Source organism: Budorcas taxicolor, chromosome 1, assembly GCF_023091745.1.
Source record: "Budorcas taxicolor isolate Tak-1 chromosome 1, Takin1.1, whole genome shotgun sequence".
NCBI lineage: Eukaryota > Metazoa > Chordata > Mammalia > Artiodactyla > Bovidae > Budorcas > Budorcas taxicolor.
In genome coordinates, this window is record NC_068910.1 from 186,078,915 (window position 1) to 186,106,117 (window position 27,203).

The following is a 27,203-nucleotide window of genomic DNA, read 5'->3' on the forward strand; positions in this document are numbered from 1 at the left end:
TCTAATGTTTATTGATAGGAAGTATTGATATTGTTAGAATGACAATACTCCCTAATACAATCAACGGATTCTATGAATCTCAGAATCACAGGTAGCTTTTTTGTAGATACTGACAAAATTACCCTAAAATGTATGTGGAAACTCAAGGGATCCATAATACACAGAGCAATCTGGAGAAGGAACAAAGTTGAAGGACTCATTCTTCTACATGTCTAAACTTACTACAAACTAAAGTAATTAAGACACTGTAACTGACTTAAGGTGGGCATATGTATCAGTGGAACAGAATGAGAGTCCAGAAAAACACCCTCATGTTGATGGCCAATTGATTTTTAACAAGGATGCCAAAACAATAGAGGAAAACATCTTCAACAAATAGTGCTGGAACCACTAGATATTCCTATGTACAAGAAAAAGTTGGACTTCTACCTCACAGTATACACAAAATTTAACTCAAGGGATGAAAGATCCAAATGTAAGAGCTAAAACACTATTAGAAAAACCAGAGGAATAAATCATTCTGATTTTGGATTAGAAAGTGATCTCTTAAATATGACAGCTATAGTACAAGCAAATGACAAAAATTTTGTACTACATCAAAATTATAAAGTTTTGTGCTTAGTGGACATCATCAAGAAAGTTAAAGACAACCTACAAAATGGGAGAAAATATTTGCAAACCTTATGTTTTATAATGGGATTTTAAAACTGTCACAGTTCAACAATAAAAATGCAAGTATTCAATAACATAAGGAAAAAATGCACAAGAATTTGAAGAGAGTTCTTCAAAGAAGATATACAAGTGGCCAATAACACATGAAAGGTTGCTCATGAACATTAGTTCAGTTCAGTTCAGTTCAGTTCAGCCACTCAGTCGTGTCCGACTCTTTGCGACCCCATGAATTGCAGCACACCAGGCCTCCCTGTCCATCACCAACTCCCGGAGTTCACTCAGACTCACGTCCATCGAGTCAGTGATGCCATCCAGCCATCTCATCCTCTGTCGTCCCCTTTTCCTCCTGCCCCCAATCCCTCCCAGCATCAGAGTCTTTTCCAATGAGTCAACTCTTCACACGAGGTGGCCAAAGTACTGGAGTTTCAGCTTTAGCATCATTCCTTCCAAAGAAATCCCAGGGCTGATCTCCTTCAGAATGGACTGGTTGGATCTCCTTGCACTCCAAGGGACTCTCAAGAGTCTTCTCCAACACCACAGTTCAAAAGCATCAATTCTTTGGCACTCAGCCTTATTCACAGTCCAACTCTCACATCCATACATGACTACTGGAAAAACCATAGCCTTGACTAGATGGACCTTAGTCGGCAAAGTAATGTCTCTGCTTTTGAATATGCTATCTAGGTTGGTCATAACTTTTCTTCCAAGGAGTAAGCGTCTAGACACCTCCAAATTTAAACATATAGCTACTAGGTGACCCAATTAAACTTAAAAAAAAGAAGAAAAAAGAACATAGCTCTTCAATTTGCATTTTCCTCTTTTCCTAGGATCCTTTCTTCACTTCTCTTTACGTCAACTCTCATTTCATAGCCTGATTCTTTAGACTGCAACCTATTATTTAAAACTCACTTTTGTTTTCAGTAATAAATATTTTTCTAAATTACCTCTTTCTCTCACTACAACTGATAGTCATGTCTTACATTAATTTTGTGATGTCTTGTTTATTTTTTAACATATCAATACCTGAGAGTAAAACATATATTTGCTCCCAAACAAAGTAAGTAAATTGTTCAATACTTTTAATGTGTTTATCATCACTATTAGAATCATTTTTTAAAACTTTGAGCTGGAAGCATGGGTTTGTAAATTTATTTCATAGAATTAATCCTGATGCAAGCTGAAGAAAATACAGAGAATAATGAGAATTTAATAAATGCCAATTAGAAAATTTTGACTCCATATATATTTGTTCTGTTTGTTAGGACATGGCACTACAGTTAGCACCCCAAACCTCATTTTTAAATAGTTTATCTGGTCTTTATGCAGGATAAAATGTTTTCATGTCCACCATAACATATCCCTCAACAGTGGAGGGGAAATGTTTATCCAGTCACTGTCAAATGATTCTGAGCCTAAAGATTTAATTTTATTTAAATAGATCAAGGCCACACAGGAATGTGTATAACAATTTACACTCAGTTTATTACTCTTATATTAACTGGGGACTTCTTGTAGTCCTGAGGTTCCTTTTTTTTTTTTCTTGAGAGATAGACTCCGTAAATAAAACCATAAATATTTCAATTGAGAACACTTTAAAAAAATATGGATGATGTTCACCATTTAATTTAATGCTCACCATTAAATGAAGAAAAACTAAACCTGAATTGAGGTTGATTCCTGTCTCTAACCATGTTAATGTTTCTGTAATGTTAGATTTTGAAGACAAAAGGAGAAATCTTTCCAATCTGTCACAGTCTTGAGTATTTATATAATCTCGATTATGGCTTTTTGTAATATACAACCCAGGACACATTGGATGCAAACCCCAGGGTCAACAGCCAACTGTCCACCTGGATTAGAATATTTGACTCAGGTACAATAATGTGTTTCTTAATTTAGTTGATGGAAAATAATATGAAGTTAGTTTCAAAATATTATTTGTTACTGGAAAATATTTTTACTATAGATTAAAATGCTACACTTGTAACTTCAAAAATTTTACATTTTATTTAATTTTAGTTTCTGATTGAGGCAGTAAACATAATTTAAATACAGTCATTTCTTTGGAGAAAGAAATGGCAACCCACTCCAGTATTCCTGCCTGGAAAATCCCATGGACAGAAGGTCCTGGCAGCCTACAGTTCATGGGGTTGCAAAGAGTTGGACATGACTGTGACTGAGCACATCCCTCGGCATCTATGGGGAATTGGTTTCAGGACCAGCCTGGCAGATACCAAAACCACAGGGTTCTCAAGTCCCAGAGCCCACCTGCTGAATATGTGGTTTGGTGTCCACAGATACAACCAACTGTGGATCATAAACAGGGCCTGGTCAGAGGTTACCTGAATCTGCGGATGTAGAACCAAGAACTGTATGCTGACTATATAGTTACTCAAAAGAATCTGCTTATAAGCAGACCCTAATAGTTCAGACAATGTCTCTTAAGGCCCAACTATGGTAAAACATTGTTTTTTTATAAATTTATCATCTGGGAAACTTATTTACAAGGCAACCCACTCCAGTACTCTTGCCTGGAGAATCCCATGGAGGGAGGAGCCTGGTAGGCTACAGTCCATGGGGTCGCAAAGAGTCAAACACGACTGAGCAACAAACTACTACTACTTTTTAAAACAGGAACCTGGATTTGGGGAATGTAAGTAAAAATTACTTAAGGACTCTTCAGTTCATCTAATGCTTAGATAGTAGAAGCCTGGTTTACAAATGTAAAACATGAACACTAATATTAGAAAAAATATCTATTCTCCACAAAATTTAATGATAGAGAATAATTATCTTTGTGACATCAATTCTGATTTAATTTCCTGTAGGGCTATCTCTAAATAATAAACTTTGGCATTTCACATTACTAATTACTGGCTACATCTTATTTTTTAACTCTTTAAAAGTGAAACAGTATGCATGTTCCTTCTTAAAAAGGTTATTTACATTTTCAGTGCTTAATTGTAAATTTATTGCAAACACTAATAAAAATCTAATTTCATTTTTTAATATGGGCAAAAACTAAAATAAACTTTTTACTTTAAATTGCAATACAGATACTTCTCTCTGAATTTCAAAAATATATTTAATAAAATTATTTAAAAATTTTTGTGAACAATAATGTTGAGACATTAACAATAGAGCAAAGAGAATACACTTTATAGATTATCTGATAATATTTTGTCATTTCCTTTTTCTATGGTAAAAAAATATTAAAACTTCACACGTAGACTCATATAAAGGTATGATATTTGACATAAAAAAATGAGAACTCTTGATAATGAATCAATTACTTTAAATATCCTAAATGTAAGTATGAATGTATATAAGTATTGTTATGTGCTTTAAATTTAGTTTGATTACTCCATTCCACATATGTTTATTTTCTACTGTATAGATAAATCACTTATTCGTGTGTCAACGTTTTGATCTTCTGGAAGGTATGTACCAAATGCACTGATATATTAATTCTTAAATATGTAATTTGTTTTGCTGTAGATCTATCAATCCCTATAAATTAAAGTGCTTCTTTTGTCTGAAGAAAACTAAACCTTGAAATATACGGAGATTGTATAGAAGATCTTGAGATGATGCAAACATAAATATGATCATAGTCTTCTCATGGGAAGAGAGGCAGAAAGATATTGGCTCCAGATTATAACTGAAAATTCTAGTCTGCATTAGTCTTACTAAGAGCAGGTCCATTTCCTGAAAACATTCACCCGTCCTGAATTCCTTTAACATAGGTATTTGAGAGAAGCAATGATTTCAGATTCTTCGGGAATTCTGAATAGAAACAGGATGCAAGTAAAGTAATGGGGAGTCCAATCCACTCTTTAGTCTGAGAAATTAAACTGTCCTTTAGAATGCAACTGTTTACCTTTATCTCAACTTAATACCAAGATACATTGCTAGTATAAAAAGCAGTTAGAAAGTAGTGCATATTGTAGTTTGTGAGTGTGTGTGTATATAAAATACATTTAGTCTTTGCATATGTTTAAGATTTCTCTAGAATAATGCATATGAAATTGGAGAAAGGAGAAGGAATACAATAAGCCTAGAAGGAAGAATTATTTTAAATGTTATGTTCTTTGCATTTTTGAATTTGTGCCATGCATATGTAATTTCTCACCATAAAAGGAAATGAAATTTAAAAGGAAGCCAGAAGTTTTTTTTTCATAAATTTTGAGTTATAGTCTATCTGTGAATGTTAAATAAAAATGAATACATTCTAAATATGTTGGTACAATATGAAGACATAATTATGTTCATTTTTATGAATTATGTTCACTTTTTAACAGTTAGTGGGAAAATATTGTAACTAAGTTTCAAAGGTCGATATTAAAACAAAATGTTAAATGTATATTAGAACAACATATATTCATTATACATATATTCACTAAAGAACATTTTAAATTAAGAAAAGCAGAAGATAACCATCTATGCAAAACTACTGATAAAGCTGTTCTGAAGCCTTTTAAAAAATATTCCTTTGATGAGGCTTTTTGAAATCATTTTTACTCATTGTCCATGAAATAAAATATATTGAATATAGTTCCCTGTGCTATACAGGAAGATCTTGTTTTCCTGTTATATGTATAGTAGTATAAATGTGTTAATTCCAAACTCCTAGTTTATCTCTCCCCACGTCCCTGCCCTGCTTTCGATTTAGGTAACCATAATTTCATTTTCTATGTCTTTGAATCTAGTTTTGTTTTGTAAATAAGTTCATTTGTATCATTTTTTAGATTCCACATATTCAGATATCCTATCAAGAGATATCATATATTATTTGTGTTTATCTGAATAACTTCACTTAATGTGATTATGTCTATCCATGTTACTGCAAATGGCATTTTATGGCTGAGTAGTATTTCTGTTGTATATATACATCACATCATCTTCATTCAATCATCTACTGATATACATTTAGGTTTGCTTCCATGTTGTGGCTATTGTAAATAGTGCTGCTATGAACACCAAGGTGTATGTATCTTTTCAAATAGAGTTTTCTCCAAACGTATGTCCAGGAGTGGCACCGCAGGATGATTTGGTGCTAGTTTTAGTTTTTTAAGGAGCTCTTAAAGTGGCTCTACCAATTTACATTTCCACAAACAATTTAGGAAGGTTCCCTTTTTTTCCACACCCTCTCCATTTGTCATTGTAGACTTTCTAATGATGGCTACTCTGACTAGTGTGAGATGATACTTCATTGTGGTTTTGATTTACATCTCTCTAATAATTAGTGATGCTGAGTTCTCTACAGATATATGCTCAGGACTGAGACTGCAAGATCATATAGTAAGGAACTATTTTTAGCTTTGTAAGGAACCAACATAATGTTCTCCATAGTGGCTGTACCAATTTACACCCTGACCAATAATGTGAGAGGGTTTCTCTTTTCCACACCTTCTCCAGAATTTATCATTTATAGACGTTTGAATGCTTGCTTCAGCCCCTTTTCAACTGAGTTGTGTTCTTTTTGACATTTAGCTGTGTAAGCCATTCATATATTTTGGAAATTTGATCCCTTGTCAGTAGCATCATTTGCAAATATTTTCTCCCAGTCCTTACGTTGTCTTTCCATTTTGCTTATGGTTTCCTTAGCTGTGAAGAAGGCAGATACAAAAAATTCTTACTACAATTTATGTCAAAGAGGGTTTGGCCTATGTTTTCCTCTAGGAGTTTTATGGTATCCAATCTTCCATTTAAGTCTTTAATCTATTTTGAGTTTATTTTTGTATACAGTGTTAGAGAATATTTTAATTTCATTCCTTTACATATAGCTGTTCAGTTTTATCAACATCATTTATTGAAAATACTTTTTTTCCATTGTATATTCTTACCTTCTTTGTTACAGATTAACTGACTTTGTCAGTTTATTTCTGGGCTTTCCATCCTGTTGCATTGATGTATATGTCTGTTTTTGTGCTACACTGCTTTGAATACAATAGCTTTGCAATATAGTTTGAAATCAGGGAGTTTGATTCCTCCAACTCCATTCTTCTTTCCCAAAATTGTTTTAGTTATCTGAGGTAATTTTTGTTTTCATACAAATTTTGAGATTTTATTTTTGTTCTAGTTTTGTGGGGAAAAAAAAATGCCATTGATACTTGATAGGGATTGCACTGAATTTATAGTATAACCATTTTAACAATACTGATTCTTCCAATACAAAACCACCATATATATTTCCATCATTTGTGTCATCTTTATTTCCTTCATCAGCATCTTAGTTTTCAGACTACAGGTCTTTTGTCTCTTAGGTAGGTATATGCCTAGGTATTTTATTCTTTCTGATGCTACAATAAATGGGATAATTTCCTTAAATTTTCTGTCTGATCTTTTGTTGTTAGTGTATAGAAATGCAAAAGATGTCTGTAAATAAATTTTGTATTCTGCAACTTCAACAGATTCATTGTGAGCTCTAATAATTTTCTGGTACCTTGCTTAGAATTTTCCCTATGTTTTCCCATCATGTTTTCAGCAAACAGTGATAGTTTTACTTCTTTTTTTCCAGTTTGGATTCCTTTTATTTCTTTTTCTTCTGTGATTGTCATGGCTAGGACCTCATAAATATGTTGAATGAAAGTGATGATAGTGCATTCTTGTCTTGTTCCTAATCTTAGAGGAAATGCTTTCACCTCTTCACCACTGAATATGGTGGTAGCTGTGGATTTGTCACATATGGCATTTATCCCTGGTGCTTCATATAGTAAAGAATCTGCCTGCAATGCAGGATACTGAAAGGTTGTTGTTGAATGAAAAAAAGATGCCGGGATTCTTGGCCCCTGAAGGAGAAGAATTCAATCCAGGGCCAGAGACAAGGCTTGATCACTCAGAGCTTTTGTGTAATAAAGGTTTATTAAAGTATAAAGGAGATAGAGAAAGCTTCTGACATAGGCATCAGAAGGGGGCAGAAAAAATACCCCTCTGCTAGTCTTTAGCTGGATATTATATAGTCACTAGCATTCTCTTAATGAAAGAAACAGAAGGCAATGGCAACCCACTCCAGTACTCTGCCTGGAAAATCCCATGGATGGAGGAGCCTGGTAGGCTGAAGTCCATGGGTTCATGAAGAGTTGGACATGATTGAGTCACTCCACTTTCACTTTTCCTCTCATGCATTGGAGAAGGAAATGGCAACCACTCCAGCATTCTTGTCTGGAGAATCCCAGGGACAGGGGAGCCTGGCGGGCTGCCATCTATGGGGTCACACAGAGTCGGACATGACTGAAGTGACTTAGCAATGAAAGAAAAGAATGTCTTAAAACTCAGAATGGCACCAGGCTCCTCACCCATAAGATGCATTTTGGGATAATCTTGGCACCAAATGGTTTATCCTGGGCCATAAAATGATTAACTTGAGTCTTGAAGAAGGACAGATCACCATACAAATAGTTTCATTTACATAGATTAGGGGAACAATATCTGAGTATAACATGCTGGTTTGTCAAGTAGGTTCTGAGCCAAGAGGCGGAACCAACTTGAAGACAGAGTTTGGAGTAAATGCATAGTATCTTAGCATGGCTTAAGATAAACATTTCCAGAAGAGAAATGCATTGGTTATCTCTAGGTTTGAGAATAGTTAACTTCAGGTGAAACCAGGTGTCGTTATGGCAGCACAGTATTTTAAGAGAAACCTCCTTTTAAAATTCTAATAGATGGAGAAATATACCATGTTCATGGATCAGAAGAATCAATATAGTGAAAACGAGTATACTACCCAAAGCAATCTATAGATTCAGTGCAATCCCTATCAAGTTACCAACGGTATTTTTCACAGAACTAGAACAAATAATTTCACAATTTGTATGGAAATACAAAAAACCTCGAATAGCCAAAGCAATCTTGAGAAAGAAGAATGGAACTGGAGGAATCAACCTGCCTGACTTTAGGCTCTATGACAAAGCCAGTCATCAAAGACAGAAATATAGATCAATGGAACAAACTAGAAAGCCCAGAGATAAATCCACACACATATGGATACCTTATCTTTGACAAAGTGGCAAGAATATACAATGGAGTAAAGACAATCTCTTTAACAAGTGGTGTTGGGAAAACTGGTCAACCACTTGTAAAAGAATGAAACTAGAACACTTTCTAACACCATACACAAATATAAACTCAAAATGGGTTAAGGACCTAAACATAAGATCAGAAACTATAAAACTCCTAGAGGAGAACATAGGCAAAACACTCTCCGACATAAATCACAGCAGGATCCTCTATGACCCACCTCCCAGAATATTGGAAATAAAAGCAAAAATAAACAAATGAGACCTAATTAAACTTAAAAGCTTCTGCACAACAAAGGAAATTATAAGCAAGGTGAAAAGACAGCCTTCACAATGGGAGAAAATAATAGCAAATGAAGCAACTGACAAACAACTAATCTCAAAAATATACAAGCAACTCATGCATCTCAACTCCAGAAAAATAAATGACCCAATCAAAAAATGGGCCAAAGAACTAAACAGACATTTCTCCAAAGAAGACATACGGATGGCTAACAAACACATGAAAAGATGCTCAACATCACTCACTATCAGAAAAATGCAAATCAAAACCACAATGAGGTACCATTTCATGCCAGTCAGAATGGCTGCGATCCAAAAGTCTACAAACTATAAATGCTGGAGAGGGTGTGGAGAAAAGGGAACCCTCTTACACTGTTGGTGGGAATGCAGACTAGTACAGCCACTATGGAGAACAGCGTGGAGATTCCTTAAAAAACTGCAAATAGAACTGCCTTATGACCCAGCAATTCCACTGCTGGGCATACACACCGAGGAAACCAGAACTGAAAGCGACACATGTATCCCAATGTTCATTGCAACACTGTTTATAATAGCCAGGACATGGATACAACCTAGATGTCCATCAGCAGATGAATGGATAAGAAAGCTGTGGTACATATACACAATGGAGTATTACACAGCCATTAAAAAGAATACATCTGAATCAGTTCTAATGAGGTGGATGAAACTGGAGCATATTATACAGAGTGAAGTAAGCCAAAAAGAAAAATACCAATATAGTATACTAATGCATATATATGGAATTTAGAAAGATGGTAATGATAACCCTGTATGTGAGACAGCAAAAGAGACACAGATGTATAAAACAGTCTTTTGGACTCTGTGGGAGAGGGAGAGGGTGGGATGATTTGAGAATGGCATTGAAACATGTGTAATATCATATAAGAAACTAATTGGCAGTACAGGTTCGATGCAGGATACAGGATGCTTAGGGCCTGGTGCACTGGGATGACCCAGAGGGATGGTATGGGGAGGGAGGTAGTAGGGGGGTTCCGGATGGGGAACACGTGTACACACGTGGCAGATTCATGTTGATGTATGGCAAAACCAGTACAATATTGTAACATAATTAGCCTCCAATTAAAATAAATAAATTTAAATTTAAATAAATAAATTTGTACGGAGAAGGGAAAAATCTTGCTAGCTTGTTTCCTCCTGTTGCTTAAGAGAGATAAAAATGCCTGACACTTGCAGGCTCTTTCCTCCATTTGGAGATCCCTGACCTTCCTGCCTGTTACCCTCTCAATACCCAGGTTAGATCTCTGGATCAGGAAGATCCCTGGAGAAGGGAATATCTACCCACTCCAGTATTCTTTCCCTGGGAATTCTATGAACAGAGGAGCCTGGCAGGCTACAGTCTATAGAGTCACAAAGAGTTGGACATGACTTAGCAACTAACACTTTCACTTTCATATTCCCTCTATGCCCAGTTTCTGAAGATTTTTTTATAATAAATGGATATTTAATTTTATCAAAAGCATTTTCTGCCTCTATTGAGATGATCATGTGTGTTTTATTTTTCAATTTATTAATGTGGTGTATCACATTTAATGAGCTGCAGATATTGAAAAACCATTGCAAACTTGGGGTAAAACACACATGATTATGGTGTATGATCCTCTTAATGTATTGCTGGAATCAGTTTGCTAGTATTTTGTTGATGATTTTGCATCTATATTTATCAGTGATACCTGTAATTTTTTGTGTGTGTGCGATATCTTTGGTATCAGGGTGATTGTGGCCTTTTAGAGTGATTTCAAAAGTGTTCGTTTCTCTGCAGTTTTTTTGGATTAATTTCAGAATTAGTTAAATCTTCTCTAAATGTTTGGTAGAATTCACCTTGTGAAGCCATCTGGTCTTGAATTTTGTTTGTTGGGTGTTTTTAAATCACTGATTCAATATTTTTTGTTCCTTCTTGGTTCAGTCTGAGATTGTATCTTTCTGAGACTTCTTCCATTTCTCCTAGAGTATCCATTTTATTGGCATATAGTTACTCATACTAGTCTTTTCTAATCCTTTGTATTTCGGTGGTTTAGGCTGTAACTTCTTATTCATTTCTGATTTTATTGATTTGGGCCCATTTTTTTTTTTTTTTTGGATGAGTCTGGTTAAAGGCTTACGAATTTTATCTTTTTTAAGAAACAGCTTTTAGTTTCATTGATTTTTTTCTGTTGCTTTTCAATCTCTTCTATTTCTACTTTTATATTTCTGATTCCTTTCCTTATACTAACTTTGGGTTTTCTTTGTTATTCTTTCTCTAGTTGCTTTAGGCATAATGTTAGGTTGTTTATTTGAGATTTTTCTCATTTCCTTAGGTGAGATTTTAAAGTTATAAACTGGCCTCTCAGAAATACTTTTGTTGCATCCCATAGATTTGGATTGTTGTGTTTTCATTTATCACTAGGTGTTTTTTAAATTTCCTCTTTGATTTCTTCATTAATCCACTGAATGATTAGTAGCATATCATTTAGCCTCCACGGGTTTGTCTTTTTCGTGTGTGTGTTCCCCCCCCCCCCCACCCTTGTTGTTGATTTCTAGCCTCATATTGTTGTGGAAAGAAAAGAGCCTTCATGTGGTTTCAATTTTCTTGAATTTATGTAGCCTTGCTTCGTGGCCCATCTTGTGATTTACCCTGGATAATGTTCCATGTGCACTTGAAAACAATGTGTATTCTGCTGCTTTTGGCAGCAGAATGTTGGAATGCTCAGTTAAATCTGTTTGGTCTAGTGTGTCATTTAAAGCCTCTGTTTTTTACTGATTTTACTGTCTGGATGATCTGTTCATTGATGTAAGTGGGATGCTAAAGTTCCCCAAATTATTATGTTGTAACTGTTCATACCAGACCACCTGACCTGCCTCTTGAGAAATCTGTATGCAGGTCAGGAAGCAACAATTAGAACTGGACATGGAACAACAGACTGGTTCCAAATAGGAAAAGGAGTACGTCAAGGCTGTATATTGTCACCGTGCTTATTTAACTTCTATAGAGAGTACATCATGAGAAACGCTGGGCTGGAAGAAGCACAAGCTGGAATCAAGATTGCCGGGAGAAATATCAATAACTCCAGATATGTAGATGACACCACCTTTATGGCAGAAAGTGAAGAGGAACTAAAAAGCCTCTTGATGGAAGTAAAAGTGGAGAGTGAAAAAGTTGGCTTAAAGCTCAACATTCAGAGACGAAGATCATGGCATCCAGTCCCATCACTTCATGGGAAATAAATGGGGAAACAGGGGAAACAGAGTCAGACTTTATTTTGGGGGGCTCCAAAATCACTGCAGATGGTGATTGCAGCCATGAAATTAAAAGACGCTTACTAGGACGGGATAAAGATGGCGGAGGAATAGGACAGGAAGATACTTTCTCCCTCACAAATTCCTCAAAAGAACATTTCAACGCCGAGCAAACTCCACAAAACAACTTCTGTAGGCTGGCAGAGGTCAACAGGCAACCAGAAAAGCAGACCATTGTCTTCAAAAACAGGTAGGAAAAAATATAAAAGACGAAAAAGGAGACAAAGGAGGTGGGGAGGGAGCTCCGTCCCGGGAAGGGAAGCCCGTCCCAGGAAGGGAAGCCCGTCCCGGGAAGGGAATTTTAAGAAGAGAGGTTTCCAAACACCAGGAAACACTCTCCCTGCCGAGTCTGTGGCGAGTCTTGGAAACACAGAGGGCAACATAACAGGAAGGAAAAATAAAGAAATAATTAAAACCAAGAGATTACAAGCCCAACAGTAACTCCCCCAGCGGAAAAGCAGCACAGACGCCTGCGTCCGCCATTGGGAAGTGGGGGCAGGGCAGGGACGCGCAGGAGGCGCGGGCTGCAGTGCTTTGTAAGAATCGGGCAGGAACGCCCCACGCGCAACCAGAACGATCTAACTTGCGCTAGCAAACCAGACTGTGGGATAGCTACCGCACGGAAAGCTCGAACATAAGACACCGCCAGGACCGAGCACAGAACAAAGGACGGAACAGAAAAAGCCGGCTGCAGACCATCCCCCGCCGGGGACAGGCAGCCAGAGCCGTAAGGACTGGAAAGGGGCAATTGCAGACCCGGAGAGACTTTACTTACCTAACTGCAAGCAGGCCTCTTTGCTAAGACTTCTGGGGGTGCTGGACACTCACAATCTGCCTCATGGGGGACGCCAGCGGTCCACCCAGAAAGCTGAGCAGCGGCGGCAGAAAAGGTGACACGCCGCGGCGATCACGCTCGCCAAACTCCTGAGCTACTCGGACCTGGGAAGGGCACAAAACGCAGTCCCAGCCGAATCTGTGCCTCTGAGGGCGGCCTGAGCGCCGAACCTGAGCGGCTTGGACCGGGGAAGTGCACGCAGCCTTGGGCCGGCTCCAGACGGTTCCCGGCTGAGCATCGTAGAGCCGGAGCAGTTTGTGCGCCGCCAGAAGGGACAGGTCAGGCGGGGCTGAGACACTGTGCACACGACAGTGCTATTTGTTTGCAGCATCCCCCCTCCCCACAGTGCGACTGAACTAGTGAGCCTAAAAAACCAGCAAACAGAAGAAGTTAAACAGAGGGAACCACCTTGGAAGTGATCCCACACGGCCCAAAACATCAGAGAAGGGCCAGATATATTTTTAATAATTTTAAAATCATTCCTTTTTTTTTTCTTCTTTTTTTTTTTCTAACTTTTTTTTTTAAATTGTTAAGTCTTCTATTTCTCCTCTAATTTTTATTTCTATAACCTACTATTACTATTTAAAAAAAAAAAAGACCTTTTTTTTTTTTTTAAGGCAAACACCATATATAGCCTTTGGATGGTTGTTGGTGGTTTTTTGGTTTTTGTTTTCTTTTGTTTTGTTTTTTTGTTTGTTTGTTAATTTAATAATTCTTGTTTTTTTTTTCTTTCTTCCTTTTTCCTTCTGCTTCTTTTCTTTAATATTGTATTTTTTAAAATCCAACCTCTACTCTAGATTTTTAATCTTTGCTCTTAGGTTTCTGTTGTCAATTTTGCACATTTAAAAACCCAAACTTCACTACCCAAGTTTACCTGAGAGCGAGATTACTGGCTTGACCACTCTCTCCTCCTTTGGACTCTCCTTTTTCTCCACCAGGTGGCCTCTGTCTCTTTTCTCCCCCATCTCTTCTCTATCCAACTCTGTGAATCTCTGTGTGTTCCAGACGGTGGAGAACACCTAAGGAACTGGTTACTGGCAGGATTTGTCTCTCTCCTTCTCATTCCTCTCTCTTATCCTCCTGGTCACCTCTGTCTACTTCCTCCCTCTCCTCTTCCCCGTATAACTCCGTAAATACCTCTGAGCGGTCCAGACTATAGAGCACACATAAGGAAGTGACTACTGGCTAGCTTGCTCTCTCCTCTTTTGATCTCACTGCATCTCATTCCAGTTACCTCTTACTACCCCCTCCATCTTCTCTTCTCCTTGTAACTCAGTGAACCTCTCTGAGTGTCCCTCAATGTGGAGAAACTTTTCATCTTTAACCTAGATGTTTTATCATCGGTGCTGTATAGATGGAGAAGTCTAGAGGCTACTGTAAAAATAAAACTGAAAACCAGAAGCAGGAGGCTTAAACCCAAAGCCTGAAAACATTAGAGAACTCTTGAATTCAGGGAACATTAAGCAATAGGAGCTCATCAAATGCCTTCATACCTACATTGAAACCAAGCTCCACCCAAGGGCCAACAAGTTCCAAAACAAGACATACCATTCAAATTCTCCAGCAACACAGGAACACTCCCCTGAGCTTCAATATACAGGCAGCTCAAAATTATTCCAAAACCTTTGACGTCTCATAACCCATTACTGGTCACTCCACTGCACTCCAGAGAGAAGAAACCCAGCTCCACCCACCAGAACTCCAACACAAGCCTCCCTAACCAGGAAACCTTGACAAGCCACTGATAGAACCCCACCCACAGTGAGGAAGCTCCATAATAAAGAGAACTCCACAAACTACCAGAATATAAAAAGGCCACCCCAAACGCAGCAATATAACCAAGATGAAGAGACAGAGGAATACTCAGCAGGTAAAGGAACAGGAGAGTTGCCCACCAAACCAAACAAAAGAGGAAGAAGTAGGGAATCTACCTGAGAAGGAATTCTGAATATTGATAGTGACAATGATCCAAAATCTTGAAATCAAAATAGAATCACAGATAAATAGTCTAGAGACAAGGATTGAGAAGATGCAAGAAAGGTTTAACAAGGACCTAGAAGAAATAAAAAAGAGTCAAAATATAATGAATAACGCAATAAATGAGATCAGAAACACTCTGGAGGCAACAAATAGTAGAATAACGGAGGCAGAAGATAGGATTAGTGAAATAGAAGATAGAATGGTAGAAATAAATGAATCAGAGAGGAAACAAGAAAAACGAATTAAAAGAAATGAGGACAACCTCAGAGACCTCCAGGACAATATGAAACGCTCCAACATTCGAATTATAGGAGTCCCAGAAGAAGACAGAAAGAAAGATCATGAGAAAATCCTTGAGGAGATAATAGTTGAAAACTTCCCTAAAATGGGGAAGGAAATAATCACCCAAGTCCAAGAAACACAGAGAGTCCCAAATAGGATAAACCCAAGGCGAAACACCCCAAGACACATATTAATCCAATTAACAAAGATCAAACACAAAGAACAAATATTAAAAGCAGCAAGGGAAAAACAACAAATAACACACAAGGGGATTCCCATAAGGATAACTGCAGATCTTTCAACAGAAACGCTGAAGGCCAGGAGGGAGTGGCAAGACATACTTAAAGTGATGAAAGAAAATAACCTACAGCCCAGATTACTGTACCCAGCAAGGATCTCATTCAAATATGAAGGAGAAATCAAAAGCTTTACAGACAAGCAAAAGCTGAGAGAATTCAGCACCACCAAACCAGCTCTCCAACAAATTCTAAAGGATATTCTCTAGACAGGAAACACAAAAAGGGTGTATAAACCCGAACCCCAAACAATAAAGTAAATGATAACGGGATCATACTTATCAATAATTACCTTAAACGTAAATGGGTTGAACGCCCCAACCAAAAGGCAAAGACTGGCCGAATGGATACAAAAACAAGACCCCTCTATATGCTGCTTACAAGAGACCCACCTCAAAACAAGGGACACATAGAGACTGAAAGTGAAGGGCTGGAAAAAGATATACCACGCAAACAGAGACCAAAAGAAAGCAGGAGTGGCAATACTCATATCCGATAAAATAGACTTTAAAACAAAGGCTGTGAAAAGAGACAAAGAAGGCCACTACATAATCATCAAAGGATCAATCCAAGAAGAAGATATAACAATCATAAATATATATGCACCCAACATAGGAGCACCGCAATATGTAAGACAAATGCTAACAAGTATGAAAGGGGAAATCAACAATAACACAATAATAGTGGGAGACTTTAATACCCCACTCACACCTATGGACAGATCAACTAAACAGAAAATTAACAAAGAAACGCAAACTTTAAATGATACATTAGATCAATTAGACCTAATTGATATCTATAGGACATTTCACCCCAAAACAATGAATTTCACCTTTTTTTCAAGTGCTCATGGAACCTTCTCCAGGATAGATCACATCCTGGGCCATAAATCTAAACTTGATAAATTCAAAAAAATCGAAATCATTCCAAGCATCTTTTCTGACCATAATGCATTAAGATTAGATCTCAATTACAGGAGAAAAACTACTAAAAATTCCAACATATGGAGGTTGAACAACACACTTCTGAATAACCAACAAATCACAGAAGAAATCAAAAAAGAAATCAAAATATGCATAGAAACTAATGAAAATGAAAACACAACAACCCAAAACCTGTGGGACACTATAAAAGCAGTGCTAAGAGGAAAGTTCATAGCAATACAGGCATACCTCAAGAAACAAGAAAAAAGCCAAATAAATAACCTAACTCTACAACTAAAGCAACTAGAAAAGGAAGAATTGGAGAAGCCCAGAGTTAGTAGAAGGAAAGAAATCTTAAAAATTAGGGCAGAAATAAATGCAAAAGAAACAAAAGAGACCATAGCAAAAATCAACAAAGCCAAAAGCTGGTTCTTTGAAAGGATAAATAAAATTGACAAACCACTAGCCCGACTCATCAAGAAGCAAAGAGAGAAAAATCAAATCAATAAAATTAGAAATGAAAATGGAGAGATCACAACAGACAACACAGAAATACAAAGGATCATAAGAGACTACTATCAGCAGTTGTATACCAATAAAATGGACAACGTGGAAGAAATGGACAAATTCTTAGAAAAGTACAATTTTCCAAAACTGAACCAGGAAGAAATAGAAAATCTTAACAGACCCATCACAAACACGGAAATTGAAACTGTAATCAGAAATCTTCCAGCAAACAAAAGCCCAGGTCCAGACGGCTTCACAGCTGAATTCTACCAAAAATTTCGAGAAGAGCTAACACCTATCCTACTCAAACTCTTCCAGAAAATTGCAGAGGAAGGTAAACTTCCAAACTCATTCTATAAGGCCACCATCACCCTAATACCAAAACCTGACAAAGATGTCACAAAAAAAGAAAACTACAGGCCAATATCACTGATGAACATAGATGCAAAAATCCTCAACAAAATTCTAGCAATCAGAATCCAACAACACATTAAAAGATCATACACCATGACCAAGTGGGCTTTATCCCAGGGATGCAAGGATTCTTCAATATCCGCAAATCAATCAATGTAATTCACCACATTAACAAATTGAAAGATAAAAACCATATGATTATCTCAATAGATGCAGAGAAGGCCTTTGACAAAACTCAACATCCATTTATGATAAAAACTCTCCAGAAAGCAGGAATAGAAGGAACATACCTCAACATAATAAAAGCTATATATGACAAACCCACAGCAAACATTATCCTCAATGGTGAAAAATTGAAAGCATTTCCCCTAAAGTCAGGAACAAGACAAGGGTGTCCACTTTCACCGCTACTATTCAACATAGTTCTGGAAGTTTTCGCCACAGCAATCAGAGCAGAAAAAGAAATAAAAGGAATCCAAATTGGAAAAGAAGTAAAACTCTCACTGTTTGCAGATGACATGATCCTCTACATGGAAAACCCTAAAGACTCCACCAGAAAATTACTAGAGCTCATCAATGAATATAGTAAAGTTGCAGGATATAAAATCAACACACAGAAATCCCTTGCATTCCTATACACCAATAATGAGAAAGTAGAAAAAGAAATTAAGGAAACAATTCCATTCACCATTGCAACGAAAAGAATAAAATACTTAGGAATATATCTACCCAAAGAAACTAAAGACCTATATATAGAAAACTATAAAACACTGATGAAAGAAATCAAAGAGGACACTAATAGATGGAGAAATATACCATGTTCATGGATCAGAAGAATCAATATAGTGAAAATGAGTATACTACTCAAAGCAATTTACAAATTCAATGCAATCCCTATCAAGCTACCAGCCATATTTTTCACAGAACTAGAACAAATAATTTCAAGATTTGTATGGAAATACAAAAAACCTCGAATTGCCAAAGCAATCTTGAGAAAGAAGAATGGAACTGGAGGAATCAACTTGCCTGACTTCAGGCTCTACTACAAAGCCACAGTCATCAAAACAGTATGGTACTGGCACAAAGACAGACATATAGATCAATGGAACAAAATAGAAAGCCCAGAGATAAATCCACACACATATGGACACCTTATCTTTGACAAAGGAGGCAAGAATATACAATGGAGTAAAGACAATCTCTTTAACAAGTGGTGCTGGGAAAACTGGTCAACCACTTGTAAATGAAACTAGATCACTTTCTAACACCGCACACAAAAATAAACTCAAAATGGATTAAAGATCTAAATGTAAGACCAGAAACTATAAAACTCCTAGAGGAGAACATAGGCAAAACACTCTCAGACATAAATCACAGCAGGATCCTCTATGATCCACCTCCCAGAATTCTGGAAATAAAAGCAAAAATAAACAAATGGGATCTAATTAAAATTAAAAGCTTCTGCACAACAAAGGAAAATATCAGCAAGGTGAAAAGACAGCCTTCTGAATAGGAGAAAATAATAGCAAATGAAGCAACTGACAAACAACTAATCTCAAAAATATACAAGCAACTTATGCAGCTCAATTCCAGAAAAATAAACGACCCAATCAAAAAATGGGCCAAAGAACTAAATAGACATTTCTCCAAAGAAGACATACGGATGGCTAACAAACACATGAAAAGATGCTCAACATCACTCATTATCAGAAAAATGCAAATCAAAACCACAATGAGGTATCACTTCACACCAGTCAGAATGGCTGGGATCCAAAAATCTGCAAGCAATAAATGCTGGAGAGGGTGTGGAGAAAAGGGAACCCTCCTACACGGTTGGTGGGAATGCAAACTAGTACAGCCACTATGGAGAACAGTGTGGAGATTCCTTAAAAAATTGCAAATAGAACTCCCTTATGACCCAGCAATCCCACTGCTGGGCATACACACCGAGGAAACCAGAACTGAAAGAGACACATGTACCCCAATGTTCATCGCAGCACTGTTTATAATAGCCAGGACATGGAAACAACCTAGATGTCCATCAGCAGATGAATGGATAAGAAAGCTGTGATACATATACACAATGGAGTACTACTCAGCCATTAAAAAGAATTCATTTGAATCAGTTCTGATGAGATGGATGAAACTGGAGCCGATTATACAGAGTGAAGTAAGCCAGAAAGAAAAACACCAATACAGTATACTAACACATATATATGGAATTTAGAAAGATGGCAATGACGACCCTGTATGCAAGACAGGAAAAAAGATGCAGCTGTCTATAACGGACTTTTGGACTCAGAGGGAGAGGGAGAGGGTGGGATGATATGGGAGAATGGCATTCTATCATGTATACTATCATGTAAGAATTGAATCGCTAGTCTATGTCTGACGCAGGATACAGCATGCTTGGGGCTGGTGCATGGGGATGACCCACAGAGATGTTATGGGGAGGGAGGTGGGAGGGGGGTTCATGTTTGGGAACACATGTAAGAATTAAAGATTTTAAAATTTAAAAAAAAAATGAAAAAAAATATATAAAAAAAAATAAAAGGTTTATCATTTTCAAAAAAAATAAATAAATAAATAAAAAAAATAAAAGACGCTTACTCCTTGGAAGGAAAGTTATGACCAACCTAGATAGCATATTCAAAAGCAGAGACATTACTTTGCCGACTAAGGTCCGTCTAGTCAAGGCTATGGTTTTTCCAGTGGTCATGTATGGATGTGAGAGTTGAACTGTGAAGAAGGCTGAGCGCCGAAGAACTGATGCTTTTGAACTGTGGTGTTGGAGAGGACTCTTGAGAGTCCCTTGGAGTGCAAGGAGATCCAACCAGTCCATTCTGAAGGAGATCAGCGCTGGGATTTCTTTGGAAGGAATGATGCTAAAGCTGAAACTCCAGTACTTTGGCCACCTCATGCGAAGAGTTGACTCATTGGAAAAGACTCTTATGCTGGGAAGGATTGGGTGCAGGAGGAGAAGGGGACGACAGAGGATGAGATGGCTGGATGGCATCACTGACTCGATGGACATGAGTCTGAGTGAACTCCAGGAGTTGGTGATGGACAGGGAAGCCTGGCATGCTACGATTCATGGGGTCACAAAGAGTCGGACACAACTGAGCAACTGAACTGAACTGTTCATTTCTCCTTTTATATCTGTTAATATTTGCCTTATATACTGAGGTACTTCTACATTGGGTGCATACATATTTATAGTATTTTCTTCTTTAATTGATCCCTTGATTATTATGTATCATCCTTCTTTGTCTCTTCTAACAGTGTTTAAAGTCTATTTTGTCTGATATAAGTATTGATTGCTATTTCAGTATTCCTTTGATTTATATTTCTGTGGAATACCTTTTTCCATCCCCTCACTTTCAATCTGTATGTGTCTCTACATCTGAAAGGAGTCATTTTTAGGTAGAAAATATATGAGTCCTCCTGGTTTTATATCCATTCAACCAGTCTAGGTCTATTTGTTGAAGCATTCAGTCCACTTACACTTAAGGTAATCATTGATGAATATGTTCCTAACAACATTCTTTCAATTGTCTTGGATTTGTAGATCTTTTTCTTCATTTTCTCTTTTGTTCTCTTGTGATTTGATGACTATCTTTAGTATTGTGTTTGGAGTTTCTTTTTCTTTTCTGAGTGTATATCTATTAAAGATTATTGTTTTGCAGTTACCATGGTGAAACCCAGCATTTTAAATAGATACCCAATAATTCTCAAGAAGGGATAATACATATTACCTTTTGTTGTTAAACATTTACTTTGCTTCCATTTTATTTTTTCTAAGTTGTGTAGCAGTGAATATTTGGTACAGAGAGCGATTTTTAAATTTTTAGAAATTTTTGTGTGATCATGGGAGTAAGATTATTAGGACAAAAGATAATATTTCCATTTTCTTCCAAAAAAAAAAAAGGTGAATTCATTATCTTATGTGGACGATATATGAGAGTGCTCACTGTCTCCCCTAATTTAAGTGAAATATTTTTGCTTGGTTTCTATTAGCCAGATTGAAGACTAATAAAGTCATTTTCATGACCTATAGGAAGGAAAACTGGAGAGGAGTAATTTTTTTAAAGTAACTCAAAGCCTATAGTTACAGGTTAATTTCCCTGAACTTCAAAAATGAAATGCTATGCATGGAATTTTAGCATAAAAGGAACCAGAGAACAGCTACCATTTCTTTTATTTTTCTATATGGGGAAACTAAGAAAGTAGTGAAGAACATTCCTTAAAGCCAAGGGGTTTCTTACTCAACATTATGCAACTTATTTGTATTTGAACATAATTTGGTATGCAGTGTATACAGATCATATACATATTATTCATAATCACCATTTTATTTCATTCTTTAGTGGTCAGTCCCTTTGAAACTAATAAAACATATGATGTCATGAATAATCAAGGACAACGACTATACTTTGCAGAAGAGAAAAGTAATTGTTTCATCAGACACCTCTGTGGACCTTCAAGGCTTTTTACCATGACAATTTATGATAATGTAGGATGTGATGTCATTACTCTGCATAAAGCTCTAAGATGGAGCTGTTGCTGGAGTAACTGCTGCCTACAAAAGGTCAGTAAATATTATTTCTACAATGTGATTAAAATGTATTTGAGTTCCTTCAAAAAAGCCTCAACACTGGGAAGTATATTAAAATTAAAACATTGGGACAAAGGATAATCTGGAATAAAATATGTCAGAGCGAGAATTATATAATATCTCATACTTTCAGAATAAGACCCATGTGTAACACTGTAAATATTTTTCCGGCAATGAAAGTTAAAAGAAGTTTAGATTTTTAGAAGTTTTCTATTGTAAAATATCATTGTGACTTTTCCAAACTTTAAACATCTTATTTTGTATTGGGGTATAGCTGGTTAACAATTTTGTGGTAGCTTAAGGTAAACAGTGAAGGGACTCAGCCATTTATATACATGTATCTATCCTCCCCTAAACCTCTCTCCCATCTAGGCTGGCATATAACATTGAGTAGAATTTCATGTGCTATGCAATAGGCCCTTGTTGGTTACCCATTTAAAATATAGCAGTGTGTAGTGTGTACATGTGGAGAAGGAAATGGCAACCCACTCCAGTATTCTTGCCTAGAGAATTTCAGAAGAGCCTGATGGGCTGCTGTCCATAGGGTTGCACAGAGTTGGACATGACTGAAGCGATTTAGCATGCATGTATGCATTAGAGGAGGAAATGGCGACCCACTCCAGTATTCTTGCCTGGAAAATCCCAGGGACAGAGGAGCCTGGTGGGCTGCTGTCTATGGGGTCGCACAGAGTTGGACACGACTGAAGCGACTTAGCAGCAGCAGCAGCAGCAGTGTGTACATGATCTTCCCAAAATGCTAACTATCCCTTCCCCCTGCAACCATAAGTCATTTTCTAAGTGAGTCTCTTTCTGTTTTGTAAGTTCATTTATATCATTTCTTTTTAGATTCCACATATAAGGAGTGTCATAAGATACTTCTCCTTCTCTGTCTGACTTCACTCAATATGACAGTCTCCAGGACCATCCATGTTGCTGCAAACGGCATTATTTCATTCTTTTTAATGGCTGAGCAATATTCAGTTGTATATATGTACCACATCTTCTTTATCCATTCCTCTGTTTATGGGCATTTAGGTTGCTTCCATGTCTTGGCTATTGTAAAGAGTGCTACAATGAACACTGGGGTGCATGTATCCTTTTCGATAATGTTTATCTCCAGATGTATGCCCAGGAGTGGAACTGCAAGGTCATAGGGTAGCTGTTTTCAGTTTTCTAAGGATCTTCTATACTATTCTCCATATTGCATTTCCCTGTGTGTATTTATTAGCTACTGAATATATAGTGTTTAAATCTTTTGCCCTTCCTAAAATAAGCCAATTCATCTTACTGAGTTATAAGCATTCTTTAGATAGTGTGAATACAAGCCTTTTCTCAGATAAGTGCATTGCCAATATTGTACCCAGGATTATGGCTTGGCTTTTCATTTTATCACCCTTGGAAAAAAGGAGGGTTTCAATTTTGATAAAATCTAATTTATCATATATATTCTTTTATGGTCCATGCCTTTAAGAAATTACCTAAAAAAAATTTGCCTATCACAAAATAGCAAAGACTTCCTTATATTTCTTCCAGAAATTATATATTTAAGTCTAGTTCCATTTGAAGTTAATTTTTTGTATCTGTGAGGGAACAGCTGAGATTTCTTTTTTATTATTTAATGTCCAATTGTTTGAACACTATGTTTTGAAAAAAGACTACCCTTACCATAGAATTGTCTTTTATATCTTTGAAAATAAATTGTCAATATATGTGTGTACCTTTTTCTGGAATCTGCTCTCTTCCACTGTTCCACTGATCTGTTGTTGTTGTTATTGTTTAGTCACTAAGTTGTGTTCAATTCTTTGTGACCCCATGGACTGCAGCATGCCAGGCTTCCTTGTCCTTCACTAACTCCCAGGGTTTACACTGATCTATACATATAGCTGTATACAGATATGTCCCCTTATGCCAATACTACATTGTACTGAGTACCTAGCTTTAAAGTCTTAATACTAGCCAGTATGAGCGTTCTAATTTTAGTTTGCTTTTTTTAAAATTGTTTGATTCTGTTAAGTACTTTGCACATATAAGTTTCAAAAGAATATTTTATATTACTTGAAACTTCATGCCTAGATAATGATTTGGATGGCATTGAATCTATTTGTTAATTTTGGGAAATAGTGGTTTATTTGGCTCCCCAGGTGGGCTCAATGGTAAAGAATGAAGGAGGTACAGGAAACACAGGTTCAATCCCTGGGTCAGGAAGATCCCCTGGAGTAGGAAATTGCAACCCACTCCAGTATTCTTGCCTGGAACATTGTGTGGACAGAGGACCCTGGAGGGGTACAGTCCATGGGGTCGCAAAGAGTTGGACAAAACTGAGACACTGAGCATGATTTATTTTACTTATTTATTTATTTTAATTTTTGGTTGTGCTGGATCTTAGTTGCTGTGTGTGGGCTTTCTCTAGTTGTGTAGAGCAAGGGCTACTCTTTAGTTGTGGTGCATGGGCATCTCATTGCAGTGGCTTCTCTTGTTGCATAGCACAGGCTCTAGACTCATGGGTTTTAGTAGTTGCAGCATGCAGGCTCAGTAGTTGTGGCACATGGGCTTAGTTGTTCCACAGCATATGGAATCTTCCTGGACAAGAGACTGAACCAGTCTCCCCTACATTGGCAGGCAGATTCTTATCCACCGTGCCAGCAGGGAAGTTCAGGAAGTGATTTTTTACTAATATAATATCTTTGCTTGATGACTATGGTATATTTCTCCTTAGATTTAGGTCTTCTTTAATAACTCCTGGTAGTTATTTTCAGTACATAGTCTTATAAGTACCCTATTAGGACTAAATGAAAGTATTTCATATTTTTAGATACAATTAAGTGAACGTGAAAGTCGCTCAGTCGTGTCCGACTCTTTGCGAGCCCATGGACAATAAAGTCCATGGAATTCTCCAGGACAGAATACTGGAGTGGGTAGCCTTTCCCTTCTCCAAGGGATCTTCCCAACCCAGGGGTCAAACACAGGTCGCCCACACTGCAGGCAGATTCTTTACCAGCTGAGCTACAAGGAAGATACAATTAAAAATATATTCAAATTAAATATTTCATTTGTGTTGCTCACATATAGAAAAACAATTGAGCCTTGATTATTGATCAAGCCAAAATTCACTTATGAATTCTATCAGGAATTTATATATCCCTTAAGGTTTTCTCCAAGTACATAATAAGAAAAAAAAGTTTTACTTCTGCTTTTCTTATCTGTATGCTTTTTATTTATATGTGTATATGTATAAATGTCACATTTATTTATTGTCAACTTTCTAGTTGAGAAAACTATTATAATATTGAACATAAGTAAGAAAGGATAGTCTTGCCTTTTGTACTGATTTTTAAGATCTAATCTTTATCATTAAGTATGACATTCTTCTGTAGTTTTTTTACATATAAAAAACTTTGTTTCATATACTTTCTTAGGGTGAGGAACCTCTCATTTATTCCTAGTTTTCTGAGTTTATATCATAAATAAATTTTGTATTTTGTCAAATATTTTTCCACATCTACTCATTTGATTATGACTTTTCTCTTTTAATCTGTGAGTATGTAAACTGCATCAAATGATCTTTTTAAATGTTAAATCAACTTGACATTCTTGAGGTAAATTGCACTTGTACACATTTGTTATTCTTCTTATATATTTCTGGATTCACTTTGCTAATAGTTTGTGTTTATGTATATGATATATATGCCTGTATTACTCCTTTAAGTTTTTGTGTGGCTTCGGAACCAGGATAATGTTGGTTTCATAAAGAAAGTTGGAACTATTCCTTATTTTTTTCTAAAAAAGCTTGTGTAGGATTTATATTATTATCTTATTTAAATATTTTATTATGTTCTTTCAGTTCAGTTTAGTTGCTCAGTCGTGTCCGACTCTTTGCAACCCCATGAACTGCAGCATGCCAGGCCCCTCTGTCCATCACAAACTCCTGGAGACCACCCAAACCCATGTCCATTGAGTCAGTGATGCCATCCTACCATCTCATCCTCTGTCGTCCCCCTTGTCCTCCTGCCCTCAATCTTTCCCAGCATCAGGGTCTTTTCCAATGAGTCAGCTCTTCACATCAGGTGGCCAAAGTATTGGAATTTCAGCTTCAACAACAGTCCTTCCAATGAACACGGAGGACTGATCTCCTTTAGGATGGCCTGGTTGAATCTCCTTGCAGTCCAAGGGACCCTCAAGAGTCTTCTCCAACACCACCGTTCAAAAGCATCAATCTTTGGCACTCAGCTTTCTTCTCAGTCCAACTCTCACATCCATACATGGCCACTGGAAAAACTATAGCCTTGACTAGACGGACCTTTGTTGGCAAAGTAATGTCCCTGCTTTTAAATATGCTATCTAGATTGGTCATAACTTTCCTTCCAAAGAGTAAGCATCTTTTAATTTCATGGCTGCAGTCACCATCCACAGTGATTTTGGAGCCCAGAAAAATAAAGTCAGCCACTGTTTCCACTGTTTCCCCATCTATTTCCCATGAAGTGATGGGACCGAATGCCATGATCTTCATTTTCTGAATGTTGAGCTTTAAGCCAACTTTTTCACTCTCCTCTTTCAACTTCATCAAGAGGGTTTTTAGTTCCTCTTCACTTTCTGCCGTAAGGGTGGTGTCTTTAGTGAAGCTATTTCAGTCTATAATAGTGGGTGTGTGAAGGATTTTAGACTTATATTCAAAACTTGTTATATATATAGATAGATAGATAATCAGGTTTTCTTTTTCTTCTTAAGTCCATTTTTGTAATTTGTTTCTTTCAAAGGATTTGTCTATAGAAGCTGTTGAATTTTAATTGGCATAAAGTTGTTAATATATTCTTTACTTTCCTTTTAAGTTTGCAGATTATGTAGTAATAGCTCCCTTTTCATTTCAAACAGCAGTAACTTGTGTTTTCTTTCTTTTTTCATGTTTAGTTTAAGGAACTTTACTTTTGGTTTTGTTTTCTCTTTTTTGGTCCATTTCCTGTTTGATTTTTTCCTCTAATCTTTTATTATTTCTTCCACAATTTCTCCTACCTCCTTAAAATAGGAACTTTTATTAAAAAGTCTTCACAACCTTGTACAGCACGTACT

The 27,203-nt window shown here is 36.8% G+C and overlaps 1 protein-coding gene across 1 annotated transcript in view; it reads left to right on the forward strand.

The window, feature by feature from the left end:
* The first annotated feature begins 2,452 nt into the window (after positions 1–2,452).
* Positions 2,453–27,203, forward strand: part of LOC128056905 (phospholipid scramblase 1-like) — a 40,966-nt gene continuing 16,215 nt past the window's right edge. The window contains exons 1-3 of the mRNA XM_052649734.1: positions 2,453–2,545; positions 4,070–4,112; positions 21,892–22,112. Coding sequence (XP_052505694.1) covers positions 2,453–2,545; positions 4,070–4,112; positions 21,892–22,112 — 357 coding nt within the window. The remainder of the gene's footprint in view (positions 2,546–4,069; positions 4,113–21,891; positions 22,113–27,203) is intronic.